The sequence below is a fragment of the Podarcis bocagei genome, assembly GCF_964188305.1.
Source record: "Podarcis bocagei genome assembly, chromosome: 9".
NCBI lineage: Eukaryota > Metazoa > Chordata > Lepidosauria > Squamata > Lacertidae > Podarcis > Podarcis bocagei.
In genome coordinates this window covers 37,781,456-37,798,098 of record NC_138134.1, presented here as the reverse complement: position 1 = coordinate 37,798,098, position 16,643 = coordinate 37,781,456, and the positions used below count along the sequence as shown (strand labels likewise).

At 40.3% G+C, this 16,643-nt stretch overlaps 2 protein-coding genes across 10 annotated transcripts in view; one reads left to right on the top strand and one right to left on the bottom strand.

Annotated features, from left to right (window-relative positions):
* The window catches only part of FNIP2 (folliculin interacting protein 2), a 45,865-nt gene extending 34,498 nt beyond the window's left edge, over positions 1–11,367 (top strand). For all 4 annotated transcript variants that reach the window (XM_081208741.1, XM_081208740.1, XM_081208738.1 and 1 more), the window contains 4 exons: positions 405–561; positions 2,681–2,881; positions 3,493–3,608; positions 8,575–11,367. In XM_081208741.1, the coding sequence (XP_081064867.1) occupies positions 405–561; positions 2,681–2,881; positions 3,493–3,608; positions 8,575–8,653 (553 nt within the window). In that variant the 3' untranslated portion in view covers positions 8,654–11,367. The remainder of the gene's footprint in view (positions 1–404; positions 562–2,680; positions 2,882–3,492; positions 3,609–8,574) is intronic.
* SPMIP2 (sperm microtubule inner protein 2) overlaps positions 1–16,643 on the bottom strand; it is a 39,454-nt gene that overhangs the window by 1,882 nt on the left and 20,929 nt on the right. For 2 of the 6 annotated variants that reach the window (XR_014011746.1, XR_014011747.1), the window contains 2 exons: positions 14,379–14,493; positions 9,658–10,147 (listed from right to left, as the gene is read on the bottom strand). Coding sequence is in view for 4 of the 6 variants with exons in the window: in XM_081209132.1 (XP_081065258.1) it covers positions 9,208–9,293; positions 10,087–10,147; positions 14,379–14,493 (262 nt within the window). In the remaining 2 variants the exon portion in view is untranslated. Of the gene's footprint in view, positions 1–3,614; positions 4,715–8,985; positions 9,294–9,657; positions 10,148–14,378; positions 14,494–16,643 lie in introns of those variants that run through there. The other 4 variants (XM_081209135.1, XM_081209132.1, XM_081209133.1 and 1 more) reach the window with 4 other exon arrangements.

Here is a 16,643-nt window from a genome sequence, read left to right as displayed (position 1 = left end):
ATGTGGACCCCGTCCCACAGAGGTGCATCTAGTATCTTAATTGTATGGTAAAGGGCAGGTAAGAAATGTTATAAATAAATGAGGCAATCATCAAATAACCAGATTGTCATGTCAAAGTTCCATATCTGAGGCTCCTGCTGGGGAAAATATTTTGTGGTAGCGACAAAGTTTGGGAACTGTGGACTGACTGTGCGATTCAGAGCTGAGAATGATAGTAACTTTTTCCATGCTCATTTTTGATCATGAGCTGTAATCTTGCAAGCAAAGAAGGCAGTGTCATCATTCACATAGCATTGCAATCTGCCAATCTTACTGAAATAATTCCACTTTATTCCAATAGCTTTTCACAAACTGGCCTTAGAAATGGCTGAGTACTAAGCATGCAACCAATTTCTCTGTTTCAGATCCAACACAATCAGCAATCAAAGCGTAAAGCATTTTGGAAGGTCCCTTCTCGGTGGCTATTGTGCCTCATATATGCCTGACCTGGTGTTGCATGGAATCAGTAACGATGAGCAGCTCAAGCAGTGCCTATCGGCTGAGTTGAGTCATGCAGTGAATGTAAGTCTGGGCATACTTCTGAGCCTCTTTCTTGCAGCGAGACATAGAAGGCCAAGTGTTGGCAGTAGGAAATGTAAAAGTGGGATAGTTGGAGGTGGATCAGATCTGGCAGTATGCCAAAGTGAAAATGGAAAGTGTGGGGGAGCACCCTAATCTATATTTTCCTTCTATTAATGTAATTCTGATTTAAATTTCGGACCTCACTGTTGCAAGATGCATTAATGATCACTCACGTAAGTGGCCTTTAAAAGGGTTAGACCAATTCTACAAATGGCTACTATTCATTGCAACTAAAATAGAACCTGTCTCTCTAGAGGCAGGGTACAAACAGGGGAAGGTTGTAATAATTATGGCCTGCTTTGGGGCTTCTAGAAGTGCACAGCTGACCTCTGATTGGAAACAAATACTGGATTTAGATATACCTTAGTTTGCTACCTGCCGGACCCCTCGTGGAGGAGACACACAAAGAAAGGGTGATCTCAGGATCTGGGTAGGTTCAGATAGAGAGAAGCAGTCCTTGAGGTATTGCTGTGCTGGGTTGTTCAATGTGGATCTTGTCACACAGAATCCCTTTAATATCATTGACAGTTAAGCATAGAAAGTTGCATTATACCAAGTCAAGATTAGTTATCCATCAAGCCTGGTACTTGTCTACCCTACCTAGCAGTGGCTCATTAGAGGTCTCTGCCATCACCTACCTGAACTTTTTTTAAACTGGAAATGCCAAGTACTGTACACAAAACCTTCAGAGTGCAAGGCAGTCATTCTACCAATCGGTTATGCGCCCAAAATGCATAGTGCATCTTCCACATTGTGCCTGTTTGCCTTGAACAAAAACTGTGTACATACTCTGATGTCCATTCTGAGCTTTTGCATACATGGGACCACATATTTATTTAAATGGAGGGAGTCCTGTCCATATGTGCACCTAATCCCTGCCCTAATCATGTGGACATGATTGCTAGAATAAGACACTTTTATTGTCTGAAAGGGCTATTGCGTCAATTTTTTAAAAAAAAACAACCCCAAAACTTTTTTCAGTTAATTCAATATTTGACAATAGAGGTTTACATATATCACTTGATCAGTGCCATCCAAATTTATTATTCCAGTAGGCCACAAACATATTCTATTAAGAAGAACAAATGCTACTAGCCGTTTGTCATTAGAGATTGCAGCAAACTATGCTGAATGTAAACTTTAAATTTGTAAATTGAATATATGCATTATATATATATATATATATATATATATATATATATATATATATATGCTTTCGTAGATTTTCACGGGTACAGGAATGCAGGTTTTGGTGTCTTCGGGTATCTTCCCGTGTAAGAGTTGGGGTGTCTAGGCGACGTTTCGACGAGGTCTCACTCGTCATCTTCAGGCTGGTGCTTTCGGCTTCTTGTTACTGGAACAGAGCAAGATCTCAGTGTTTGAGTTCCTATAAATACTGTTGAGGGGGTGTGGTGTATAGCCTCCAACGTTCTGGGCAGAGAGGAAGTTCCCAGGTTAGTGTGCCTTTTTTTCTTTTTTCTTTTGTTCATTAATTACTTGAGGGATATCTTACTTGAGAGATATTACTTGAGAGATATCCCTTGATTACTTGAGAGATATCCCTCAAGTAATTTGATTACTTGAGAGATATCCCTCAAGTTGCTTTAGCAACTAATCCACACCTAATGACCCTCCTAAGTGGTACTCAGAATATCACTCAAGAAATCACTCAAGATATCCCTCAAGTAATTAAGGAACAAAAGAAGAAAAGGCACACTAACCTGGGAACTCCCTCTCTGCCCAGAACGTTGGAGGCTATACACCACACCCCCTCAACAGTATTTATAGGAACTCAAACACTGAGATCCTGCTCTGTTCTAGTAACAAGAAGCCGAAAGCACCAGCCTGAAGATGACGAGTGAGACCTCGTCGAAACGTCGCCTAGACACCCCAACTCTTACACGGGAAGATACCCGAAGACACCAAAACCTGCATTCCTGTACCCGTGAAAATCTACGAAAGCATATATATATATATATATATATATATATATATATATATATATATATATAGTAGACAGCAGTTTCAAACTGTTCCATTTACTTTTTCCTTTCTACAGCATCCAGTACTAGATGAGCCCATAGCAGAAGCTGTTTGTATTATTGCAGATACAGATAAATGGACAGTACAGGTGGCCACAAGCCAAAGAAAGATAACCGACAGCATGAAGTTGGGCAAGGATGTCCTGGTCTCCAGCCAAGTGTCGTCTTTATTACAATCCATTTTACAGCTTTACAAACTTAACCTTCCTGCTGACTTTGTAAGTCCGTGTTTACAAATGATTGCCTGCAGAAGGAATTGATTAACAGGGAAAGTGCGATGTGCAGCCAGTTTTTACATTCCATAGACCACTACACTGACTTCTTTCAGACCTTGAAGGAAGACTGCATAGTGGAAATAGCGCCCCACCCCCCAGCATAACTGAATAGTCTAGGAATTCTCCTCTTTGATAGCTGTTAGAGAATTAACTACAGCTCTTTAGGAACCTTTCTTCTTTGCTGCAGACTTGTTTCTGTCCGCTGGCAGGCCATGTTTGCATCCTTTATTCCCTGTGATCTGAGGGCCCAAAGCAAAAGTGATTTGCTTGCATTCTGTATTTGTACCTCCCATCAGACTAAAGTGGGGATGATCCTGAGCCCCACATACCATTCATGGCACTCCTGATTATTAGCAATGCAACACCCCCATTCTTAGGGGCAACTATAGCAGTTGCCCTATGGCAGGTCCACCATCAGCCTAATCATAGAGGGGCAGAACTTGGGTCTGGCCCCAGGAAGGATCAGTTCACGTTTGATGCAATTGTGTTTGGCATGGCTTTGCCCTCTTATTCTATTGGATTGGATCACTGTGGGGTTTCATGTCTTTTTACAGTGCATTATGCATCTCGAGGATCGGCTACAGGAAATGTACCTCAAAAGCACGATGCTGTCTAAATATTTGCGAGGCCAAACGAGAGTCCATGTGAAAGAACTTGGAGTGGTATTGGGGTGAGTGTTGATGCTGGAGTTCCTTTTTAAAGTTTTTTTTTTTTTTAGTTTTTCCACCCCCACCATGCACTGAATATTCAGGATACTACTGTTTATTCCATTGTCACATTTTCTGTGAAAGACATGCCAAAGTGTGAAATGTAGCTTGTGTGTGTTCCACTGAGCCATCTGGAAATAGAACCGAGCTGTTAAATGTAGGAAAATAGAATTATTTTCTTGTCCTTCCTTCACATTCTGAACAAAATGGAAGTAATAGAAAAGCGTCGGCAGCACAGGCAGGCACCTCTTGGGCCACCTCACCCAGAATGCCTCACCCTGAAGAAGGACCCCTTTTTTTCAGGCAGAGGGACAGCAAGTGCTGTTTCTGCTGCATTAACAGTTGCATCAGTACATTTAAAAAGTAAATGGAGGAGGACAAGGAGGAGGGGCAATGGTAGAAAGTCTTATTTTGGTCAGCACCATGTTTTGCATAAGCACTGTAGATGAAAGTTCTGTTCAAGTCAATTTAGTGGTCTGTGTGGAATGGGTTAGGAAAGAATTCAGTAACCTATGTCTTGGTATTTTGGCTACAGGGAGATGGAACGGGATGTCTCCTATGAAACATGTGTGAGATGATGGCATGGCTGTAATCTTAACTGGATAATATATTCTTGACTTCAAACCATGGAACCTTCCTTTCTGAACAGCTCAAAAATAAAAGAATAAAAGAAGGGTGGGGGGAGAATCTTTAGCATTGCTCTAAGTGCATTCCTGAGATGGGGGGGCGGTATTTAAACCCACCTTCTGAGGGTTACTAAAAACTGTCAGATGAGAAGCGACTCATTCAGGTATTCTTGGAGATCCTACTGTTCTGCACCTAGCTGTGCAAAAGACCTGGGATATAGGTTGTCACTTAGTGGCCATGGGCTGGAGCATTCCATGCAAATTAGAATGCTGTGTGATGTTCAGAGTTGTCCCTTCTCAACCTTGCAAAGAGGAACCTTGAGAGCGATAGTGTGGGCAAAAACCTGGCTGCAATTTAATTCCAATTGCTCATAGATTCTCAGGTGATGGCTGCATCCAGGAGTGCCTTTTTTACCAGCTTAGTTCAGCAACTGTGCCAACTCCTGAAACATAAGAGACCCAGCTACATAATTTAGGTCTTGTTGACTGCCAGACTAAATTACTTTAATGTGCTGTACATGGAACTGTCCTTGGAGATGATTCAGAAATTACAGCTGATGCAGAATGCTGCTGCCTGTCTGATGGTATAAGTAGCTGAAAGATTTACATTGGTACTTAAATATCTACATTGGTTACCGGTATGTTTCTGAACCCAATTCAGCAGGCTGGTTGTGATCTCTACATGATCTGTGTCACAGGTATCTTAAAGAATGCCTTTTCCTGTGTAAACTCCTCCAGGAACCTTAAGAACTACAGTGAGTCCTACTCTGAGCTCCTGTCTCTAGGGCTCTCCCGATGTTTTGTGCTATATTCATTCCTAGTCAGAGAAGATGGGAGTTGTATCAGTCTCTTTCAATCTGTGTCCATTTCATGTGTATGTGTGCTCATAAATCTGTTCAGTTTCGTTTTTGCATTAATAGCAATTTCTTAAAAGTTTACAAGAATTTTATTTAAATTCAAATTTAATTGCAATATATGCATTTCTAAAGTTATTTTATCTTAAAATGTGCATGTGTTTTGCACAGCACGGTACATATTTTGAACCATGAGATGTATCACAAAATTTGGAAAAGCGTTCGTTCTGAATGATATTTATGATCCTATTTGTGTATTAAGGAGGTGGCAAATTGGGTTGGTTCACTTTAAAATGTTCACTGAAAGAATTTCTCCTCTACCTTTGTCTGGTGGGAGTTCCTACAATATCTGAAGGTGTCACAGGTTCCCCATCTCTGCATAGAGAATTAAGGTCAACTTACTTACTTACTAGAAGAAGAGCCTTTTCTCTCATAGTTCCAAACTTTTGGAATGCTCTCCTGTGCAATGGCTGTGTACAGTCTTCCCTTTGTAGAAAAGTAAGATATGCTTTCATTCCATTGTGAGTTTATGGTTTTCATAGTTTTCTCAATGCTTATATATTTATCCATTGGTATGGATTATTTACCGCAGTTCCCCCCCCCCCCAAAAAAAGCTGCCCTTTGAACAGTTTTCTGCCATAAGGTTATGTTATAAATAATAAAGTATTTGGTAAAGCATGTAAGGAATGCAAGTAAGTTAAAATCAAATATAAAGGAGACCATATCTATATCTATGTCTGAAGGCTACTGTGTGGTGAGTATAAAGATAAAATCACTCTGTAGTAAGCTGTCCCAGTTTTATAACATTGAAGGGTTGCTGTTTTTAGTCTATAAAGCACTATCCATTATTTACAATAAATAAGGAGGTTCATGAGAAGCAGCACTATTTAGTTTGCTGTCTAATGCTTTTAAAAAAGCACTTCTTAAAAAGTATATGATTGAAGCATCAAATAATTCAGTCCTTAGTTCAGGAAATGTTTTTGTTTTAGTCTATAGAGTTGTTGTTGTTGTTTAGTCATTTAGTCATGTCCGACTCTTCGTGACCCCATGGACCAGAGCACGCCAGGCACTTCTGTCTTCCACTGCCTCCCGCAGTTTAGTCAAACTCATGCTGGTAGCTTTGAGAACACTGTCCAACCATCTCGTCCTCTGTCGTCCCCTTCTCCTTGTGCCCTCCATCTTTCCCAACATCAGGGTCTTTTCCAGGGAGTCTTCTCTTCTCATGAGGTGGCCAAAGTATTGGAGTCTCAGCTTCAGGATCTGTCCTTCCAGTGAGCACTCAGGGCTGATTTCCATCAGAATTGATAGGTTGGATCTTCTTGCAGTCCATGGGACTCTCAAGAGTCTCCTCCAGCACCATAATTCAAAAGCATCAATTCTTCAGCGATCAGCCTCCTTTATGGTCCAGCTTTCACTTCCATACATCACTACTGGGAAAACCATAGCTTTTACTATACGGACCTTTGTTGGCAAGGTGATGTCTCTGCTTTTTAAGACGCTGTCTAGGTTTGCCATCGCCTTCCTCCCAGGAAGCAGGCGTCTTTTAATTTTGTGGCTGCTGTCACCATCTGCAGTGATCATGGAGCCCAAGAAAGTAAAATCTCTCACTGCCTCCATTTCTTCCCCTTCTATTTGCCAAGAGGTGACGGGACCAGTGGCCATGATCTTCGTTTAGTCTATAGAGTAGGGAAGTGCTGAACTTTCCCATCTCTCTGTTACTGTACCTGAATCAGAGACATTCACCAAATGGCCTTCCTAAAAGCATGCTGAATAATAGAATCAGACCATTTAACCTTGTTTCGGGGCCTTTTTGCAGGTTTGTGTTGCTAGAGCGCTGGGTCTTGTTACCGGGCCATCTATCACTACAACCTCCGCTTTTGCTATGTAATCTATATCTGCTCTCACGAGACCCTCCCTAATCCATACAGTTGCTTGTCTGCGCATAAGCATTGATTTTCCCTGCCCCCAACCTTGTCTTTGTTTAGATTCATTTTGCTCCTTTGCCAAAGTCATTCAAGAAAAGTCTGAGCGACTTTTGGGAAAACAGTATTTTCTCCTCTTGCTGGTAGGGTGCTTCCTGAGACTATCATGCGCTACTTGGCTCATCAACTTGGAAATGGAAATGTGATGCGGGGCAGTGTAGAATTAACTTTTTTTAATGACACTTTGATAATTTTTAAACTAAAGACAAAATACAGAAATAAAAATAATCAAGCGTACTGATACAATAGGCTTTTGGACCAGTTGAAGTTCCCAAGTCATCTTCAAGGGCAGCCCCTGCTTGTTGAGTAAGTGAGTATAGGACTGTGGCCTTGGTTTCTCAAATATGACCATTCACCAGCATGTCTTTTCTGTCCCTCTTCCTACCCTGACCATATTGAAACTGGTCTGGAAGCTGCAGCATGCTGCAAACAGGTGGTTGAGTGGAGCACCTTGATGTGCACATATTACACCTCTGCTGAAGGAACTGTACTGGCTGCCAATCAACCACCATGTAAAGCCCTAAACAATTTGGTACCAGGTTACCTGCAAGCCCACCTTGTGGCTTAGGGCCCTCATATCTACGGGACCGCCTTTCCTGGTTTGCCCCGCAGAGGACCTTAAAGTCCATGAATAACCATAGTTTAGAGGTCCTGGGCCCTAAGGAAGTCAGACTATTCTCCACCAGGGCCTTTTCGGTGATGACTCCAACCTGGTGGAATGCTCTGTCCCATGAGACTACGGCCCTTCAGGATTGAACCTCCTTCTGTTGGGCCTGGAAGACAGAGCTATTCTGCCTGGCCTTTAGCTTGAATTCAGCCTGATCTTTTATTTCCCTTCTCTTCCCTCCCCCTCCCCTTTTATGAAGATCACCCACTCTGAGACCCCATAGCTAATTCTCCCCTGGCCTCCTCGCTGGTCCAAGTAGGACCAATTCAGCCAGCTAGCCCTGGGGAGATTATCTTTTTGATTTTTGAATTTATTGCTATTCATGTTTTTATACTGTATTTTAAATTTGTTGTTAGCTGCCCTGAGCTTGGTTTTTGAACTGGGAAGGGCGGGGTATAAATAAAAATTTCTTATTTTATTATTATTGCCTGTCCCTCTATAGACTTTTAAATTCACTTGATCATCTGGAGAAATTTTGCTACAGAATAACACAGGGTAAAACAGGCATGTTTCTTCATTGCATTGTGGATGCTCTTTCCTCTGCGATTTGTGAAGCAACACCAGTTGCCACAGACATCTTAGAGACATCCTTTTGCCCAGGCTTTCCATGACCTATAAAACTGGACCCTGTTATTACTGTCTTTATCTGCTTTTATGTTGCATCTCTGGTTTTTATGTTGTATTTTAGCATCTCGTTAGAGATTTCTAAATATTAAGTGGTTCAGAAATGCTTTTAATTAGATACTTCAATTCTCTGCTATAATTTACATATTGAAAAACATCCCTTTTTTAATTTCTAGGATTGAATCCAACGATTTGCCGCTGTTGGCTGCTATAGCGAGTACTCATTCTCCGTATGTTGCTCAGATACTCCTCTAAGCTGAAATCTTGAAGTCACAGCTCCCTAGCAGAGTAAAGCAGATGGGATGCGTGTGTGCAGAAGAGAGCAAACATGAAGAGATGGGGAACAGAGGACCACAGGTGACAGTTCATTCTGTCACTTTTCCTCTTCTGCATTTTGGACGCTTACCAGCGGAATTTCAGTTTACATAATATAAAAGACATTCAGGGTTTTTATACTGCTTTTGGAGTAAACTAATCAAGAATGCATCCTTGTATTTTAATGGACAAAAGAATTAAACACTATTGGAGGATTCCCTACTTATACATAGTTCTCAGCCAAACAAAAAAACAACAACTCTTAAGTATGGTTTCCTTACTATTGTTGTCTTGTTCTGATTTCCCACCCACCCAAATGGGGAGCAGTAAGCAAATCTGTATGCACAGAAGCATTCCTGTGTTTGGATGGACAGACAAGGTGATGAATTGGAAGAAGTATGCATGCCCATTCTCTTTTGTTAGCTCATCAAACCTCCATGGAACAAGAAGTTGGAAGTCAGCTACCACAATCTTGTTATGTGGCTGATTGGCTTCTAAAATGGACAAAGCAGCTCGAGAGCGGCAGTGTTGTTTTTGGTTGTTCTTGGCGGAGACGGAAGTTTTGGATCCTGCATCACAGCTAGATGAAAATGGGAGAAAGTAGTAGTAATCTCCACTGCAAACTTACCTTATTGCAAATGCCACATCTTGAATTTCCAGTTTTCTGGTCTTACAGGTTGAGCATCCTAACATATGTACAACCAGCTCAAAAAAGCTCATGTTTGAACCTTAAGAACCGATACGATAATGGGCATAGGTTTGTATCCATCCTAGTCCTGCTTGGATTAGAAACACTGAAATGAATGAACCATGAGTTCATTTCACTGAGTCTACTTTGTGTAGGACTAGCATTAAAAGCACCCATTAGCATCAACTCTGGATAGCTTGTTTTAAAACATAAACTCTTATCTGTTGCCCCGAGAATAATAGATCTCTCTTCAGCACACTGCAGAAGCAGGATCAACTTCTTTAAGTGGACGGATGAAACATGCAGAAGAAATCTCAGAGAGGATATCGCGAGGGGAAGGTGGTCATGGTAACAGTGACAGCAATTCATTATGATAATTCTCAAGTGTCTGAAGCGATCCCACAGAACGTTTTGCACTAGCCTCTTGGTGCCTTCCTCTCTTGTATGTCTTAATTCTAAAAGAGAAATGTATGTGGTTTTAAATGGGAAGTTAGTAACATGAGCTCTCTTTTAATTTTCTATGTTGCTATACAACTGTACACATATGACCGTATTCGTCTTGGTTTCAAACCCTATACCTAGGGCTTTCTTAGAAGGTTCAGTATAAATCTTGTGACTTCATTTTAACTTCCAAGTTCTGCAGGTGACTGTGTGAAATTAGAGTAAGAAAGCAAAAACTACTTACAATTTTTTTGAAAGACTCCCGGTTGGCACATTGTGCAATCTCCCATGTTGGACTGAAAGTGCTAAATGGAAGTAGAAAGAAGTTTTGTCATATTTGGCAACTGACCCAAGCAGTGTTGGCAATTGGATGCAATGTTTGTCCAAATACCGATTTAATAATTTTCTTTTTCTGGGGCTTGTCAGATTTTCCATTTTGTCTCATTGCTTATTCATCCTTGCCAATACTTTCATGACAACACTTAATCATACGGTCATTCCTGTTTTAGAAGCTAGTAGTTATCCATAGCAGCATTATTCTGTTCCCTGCCTTTCTTTCTATTGCAAATTAGCTCAAAAAATCAATTTTCCTCTGAAACCTTCCCTTCCAAATGAATGAAGCCCAGTTTTTGACAGAGAGGACCACAAAGGCAAGGGTTAAAGATACCCTTCTTGTACTTAATTAATTTGATTCCTTGACCATAATTTAACAACCCTTGCTTTTATCTCAGAATAAAATCATAATATACTTTTTCCCCCTATAAAAGAACCATGCAGATCTTTAACAATTGTATCCTTTTAGAAAAAGTAGCTTCATTCTATATTTAAGAAAAAAATAATGTGTTTTATCCTTCCGTTTTTTTAAAAAACTACCTCAGTTGACAGAATTAAGCTGCCAGTAGGGGGCAACATAAAAGTTGTACATGTCATGAATTTTCTGAAAGATTGTGCTGTAGCATTTGAGAGGGCAAAAACTGCACTGGTGATGCACTGCAATGGCTACCCTTTTATCATAAGCATGCTTTAGTTCTGGTATTTTTAATAGTTTTTAAAGTAATGTGAATGTACCTGAGAAACACTGAAAGTGGCAATGAGAAAGGAATCTTGTCTGAAATCTTCAAGATTCCAGAACTTTTTATTTTTCATGCTGTATTAATAGTATTCTGCTGTCCTCCCCTCCAAACATGTCTACTTCTTTGTTTCCTAAGCAGGAGCAAACTTCTTCTGATTCATATGGACCATATTTTAAGTGTAGCAAGCTTATATAATAAAGCATGTTACCTGGAACAGATGAAGTAACATATACCGTACTAGGAGAAGGGTGTGTGTGTGTATTGCTGCAAGTATGTGTTCAGAGAGAGAAAAGCAAATAGTGTTTGGGGTTTTTTTTTATTGACTGGATTCTAATGTCAAACTGTGGAAACTTCTTAATTTGGGCTGTAAATGTACAGTATCATTTGTCATTTTCTTTGTGGCATTGGTGCAATAAATTGTAGAAAACCACTTCATTAGTGGATTGCATAAATCTCTCTTTGACAATATTGTCTTTACTGAGACACATATTCAAAACCAAAAGAAACAGTTTGAAATATTATAATCAGGAGTTCATAGATTCAGATGTTTAGCAAAGTTTTGCAGAGGGGTCTTCACACTTTACTAATGTCTAACAAATGGGAGTACAGTGGTACCTCGGGTTACATACGCTTCAGGTTACATACGCTTCAGGTTACACACTCCGCTAACCCAGAAACAGTGCTTCAGGTTAAGAACTTTGCTTCAGGATAAGAACAGAAATCAGGCTCCGGCGGTGTGGCGGCAGCAGGAGGCCCCATTGGCTAAAGTGGTGCTTCAGGTTAAGAACAGTTTCAGGTTAAGAACGAACCTCCGGAACGAATTAAGTACTTAACCCAAGGTACCACTGTACTCTGTCTAACAAAATATTTCCTGAACGTTCTGTAAACCTGAATCATGCAAAGGAAGTTAGTATTTATTAAGAAATATATCCTTGGCCAAGGCTTTTCTACATGTTCCTACTAGCTCTTAAGTTTCTTGGCATGCACACTGAATCTTCTCAAGGGCCAGAAGTCAGAATAGTACTTGAGGATCTAGTTGAAGGGATAAGCTCTGATCAGCAAAGGACTGGGATGCATGTCATGCTTAGAAAAACCACAGGGTACAGCCTTTTCCCAGGCCACACCACTTCAAACTGCAGCTGGATCAAGTATTTTGAATATTGGCCCTCTGAAATATCTCTGTCCTGCCTGTGGAAAATTTTGCATGGAAAAAAGTGTTTGGTGAGGACATGGGAGAGGGCCTTCTCAATAGTTGCTCCCAGACTTCAGAGCTCCATTTCCAGAAAGGCTAGACTGGCTTCCCTCCTCACTGTCTTTCCACCAGCTGCTGAAGACTTTCTTATTCTAGCAGGCTTGGGGGAACTGGCTGCTTCTAAAGAAAGGGCTTTTTAATAGTGTTGCGCTGTTTTTGCTATCTGCATTTTAATAAATCTTTTTAAATCATTTTAATTCTGTTATAGTTTAATTGCTTTTTAAGTTATCTTTTATATGTTTTTCGCTATCTGTGTTTTACTTGTGTTTCAGTTTTTGTGAGCCACCTCAAGTCCTGGTTCTGGGGAAAAGGTGGATTATTATTAATATTATTAGAATTTATCTACCACCCAATATCCGCAGGTCTCAGGGTGGTTCACAGGATAAAATCAGAATATAAAACCACAAAATACATAATCAAAATAACAACAACTCAGTAATACAAATTATCACATAGCCTTCTCATTGCTTTGTTATTCTTCTATGTGGAATGCTATTTTTTGTGTTTGTGTGTGTCACATTTAAATCCCTACCTCCAAAGTTTAAGTGGTACAGTCTAGAAAGTGTTGTACCATATAGTTTCTAAACGTGCCCAGCTCTCAAACATTTTAATCTGAAAAAATCATGGTGTTCACAAAGGTATCCAGGTGCATAACTACATGTGGCCTTCTTACTAAATTGTTTGTATTTTTCTTGGGGCAAACATTCTGCCACATCTTCTGTCGGTCACCATCCGTTTCATGACTTATTCTGAGAATGCAGTTTAATAAAACCTTTCAAGAGAACGCTCTGTGATCACCCACAGCAGCATGTACTATGGCCATTTGCCAAGTGAGCGTTGTTATTTTTCTTTAAAGCAAAATTCAAAAACAAAATTATGGTGGTTAGATAATACAGTGGTTTAAACATTAAAATCCTCTAGGCTTTGATGAGTACCATTTAAAAATAAATAAATCTAATTTATGCAGTGACCCCTTACTTGCTTTTCAAACACGGGGTTATTTTAAACGCAGCGAGAGACAATCAAAATAGAAATATCCTGATTGTCAGTCTTAGTTCACATAAAAGCAACTTCTTGCAAGAATTACAGTTTAAACTCAGAAATTCAAATAAATAAATAAAAGAGATGTTGAGTGGGATCACGTTTTTAGCTATTAATGCATGTTTACTTTTATCCATGAAAGAAGATTGACTGAGTGGAACTAAAATATGCAAAATGGAATGGTTGTGTGTGTTGGGGGGGAGGGCCTGATGGCTGATTGGATTGGCAAGCATGCAAAGTACAAAGCATTGACCTACTTCTAGTACCACACAAAATTAGCTTAATTACCACATGTTGGTAATCTGCATGCTGGCAAACTACCCTGTAAAACATGTCAAGTCATAGGCACTTGTCTCTCTTGCTGAGTCTCAGGACTGAGGAAGTGGTCTTATAAGAGCTAGCTGAAGGTAATGAATTGCATATAGCCAGGAATTCATCAAGGTCAAGACAGTACAAGGAAGCTTAGGAGAGACTGCCTGTCAAGTCTTTAAAAATAAATGTAATCTCAGCTAAATTGGATTTCTTGTATTCAGTGTTACAACAATCTGCCAAAAGTCCTTTAGACCGGGGGAGTCCTCTATGCTGACGCTAACAAGAAGTTCCTGTACCAAGAATAAACAGGCAGTCCTGTAATGTAGTAACTAATTTAAGCAGGATGCATTTAAATGTGACACTTGCGGGATATCTTGGGGAGAAGAAAAGGCTAAGGAATAAATGCTACACAAACCTGGAGTGGAGTCCCTAAGACTGTTGAATGGCGCCTTGTATTCCTCCTTGCGGCAGCTGCTGCAGCCAAGCTGATGCCAAACATATTGCTCTACCTTTCTTTGGATAGTGAGGGGGTCTTGTGGGCTGGGCAGCCCAGCACCTCCATACACGCTGCCCAGGCTTGTGCCCTGGGGAGATCACTTTGGTGCTGCTAATACAGTGGTTTGACTTCACCCCGGAGGCTCACTCCATTGTCTCTTGAGACAAGAAGAATGCCAACAACAACGATAGTGGAGTCCTATGCATATTTACTCAGGAGTAAGTCTGGTTGATTTCAGAACTTGTGGAGATGCATCCCTTGACTTCCATCTGATTGTTTTTAATTGCTGAATGGTTTTAGGCATTTGTGCTACTTGTAGAACTCCCTATATGATAAGAGAAGAAACCTGTAACCAACCCTACCTCCATCTGATGAGGTGATGTTTCTGATCCATCCAAGGCCATCATAGGAGGATGATAGTTTGGGTTGTCTGCCCAACCCAAATATTGTGGATCAGGGGCAGGATACATCCTCAAACTACAATTCAGAAAAAATGATGTCAGCACGCAAGAAAGAACATGCTAGAAACCTTTTGACATGGTACAATGCTGCTGGGTAGAAAATATAGTTAAATAAAAATATAGATACTGAAACTGCATGGTACAATGTTGACATCTGGGTCAAGGGAGGGTGGTTTTATTCCTTAATGCCTCTTTTAACCTTTGCCCTGTCAAGTTTGCCTCACCTTTTAATAATGAATTCCAATTCTCACCACACAAACTGAGCACTGTCCGGGGACAGAAATCTCACCAATTCAAACCACTGCCTAGTGTAATTTGTTTTCCTTTTAGATGCCATTAACAGCAGTTCTGCCTGGTAGCAATGGGCTTGGGGTGATAAAAACCTTCCCACCCTCCATTTCGAAGCCGTGGAAAGCCAGCACATCAGATCATGTCACAGATGAGTGGAACGAGGCCAGAAGTGTGTGAGAATGTCTCCGAAACATTTGGCATCTTATACCAAGTTAAAGCTGAAGGTTTACATATTCTGTCCCAAACAGGCCTCTTGCCATGCCTGACCCTAATGAGAAATAATAGTGTTCAAGAATATTCCCTGAGAGAATTAGTTTTAGCTTACATATATGCCTTCAAAGAAGGCTCTGGGTACTGTAAAAGGTTTGGAGTGTCCTCGGGTCACGTTCTTAAAACCCCATAATAAAGAACAAAAGCACTAGTTCTGCCTTTTCGGAATAGTCCCGCTAGCTAACAAACTGGTCTAATGGCATAATGGCACTCTCTTTTAGCCACTTCATGAAGTAAATTCAGTGGAAATGTTCCTCTAGGCCTGTGCGATGTTTATATTGTATTTGTGCTATGGGATGCAATGGCATGGTGTTAGGGCTATGGAGCAATATACTTCTTATCCATTACATCTATTGATACAAGATCTCCAGCTATTAAAAGACCTCTGTGCCTATTCCAGGGATGGCCTGCTGACTGACTTGAGGGACTGGAACTGCCCTCCCGCAGGGGCCAAAGCACAGCAGTGGCCCTACCAAATTTCAATCAAAGCATGTGGTAAATTTTGATCGCACTCTTTATTATTAAGGAAGGTAATACTGATAGCATGGAAGGTGCCCACAACTGATATCCTCTGTTCCAGGCAGTTCTGCTCATTATCAGTATGCGCATCCTGCACTTTACAATGTGCCAAGAAAAAATGAAAATTTGCAACGTGTAGACATTTGTGTAAATTAAGGAGGTTTGCGTCTATTTCTGGCATTCAGTTTCTGCTGTACTTCACTCCTTTATTTCTTAAGAAATTTTAACTAGGCTTCACTCACTTTCAGGGGTACATTTCCAGTTTTAAGGATTAGAAGCATGCCCTTATGATTCTCAGGTGCTGAAACCTTTGCCTGGGCCTGAAATGACTCCATGCATTCTCTCCTCCTGTTAAGTCAGGAACTGTCTCCTAGAATACCTCTTTGAGCTGACTGCTCTTCCTTCCTAAAAACCCCTCCTCAAAACTCACCTTTTCCAATAAGTCTTTGGTGCAAGCCCTTATAATACTTGGACTTGAATGTGTGACAGATTATTTCACAAACAGAATTGTAGATTTATGACTGTAAATAGGTATATTAGTTACGTATTATGAAGTCGTACACTTGCTGATATAAAAGTCCTCATGAAGAAATGTAAAAACTCCCCCTGGTTAAAAGCTATTACAGCCTAACATTTTCATCACTATTGAACTATGGTTATTATTTGGGATGAATTGTAATACACACTAGAAAAAAATAGGTGTTGAATGGGGTAATAAAAGCTATTTAAACCAAGGGTGGAGGAGTAACCATTTCATCTAGTTATTTGGGTTGTCTTTGTTTTTATTATGTATTTCATCTTTTTATATTTTTATTTTATGTTGTGAACTACCCTGACATCTATGGTAATAGGGCAGTATACAAATTTAATAAACAGGAACAACAATAAATAATCCTTTGGATGGAATGTGAATACTGAGCAATGAGGGGTTCTGTCCTCCCCTACCCTCACAAATATCAGCTTCAAAGGAGGATTTTCCTCATGACTGCAGCAAGGGACAAAAAAAATAAATTTCCTTTACTCATGTGCTCCAATCTCCATAATTATCAAACCCCCTCCCTGCATATACTATTTGCTTTTTAAACA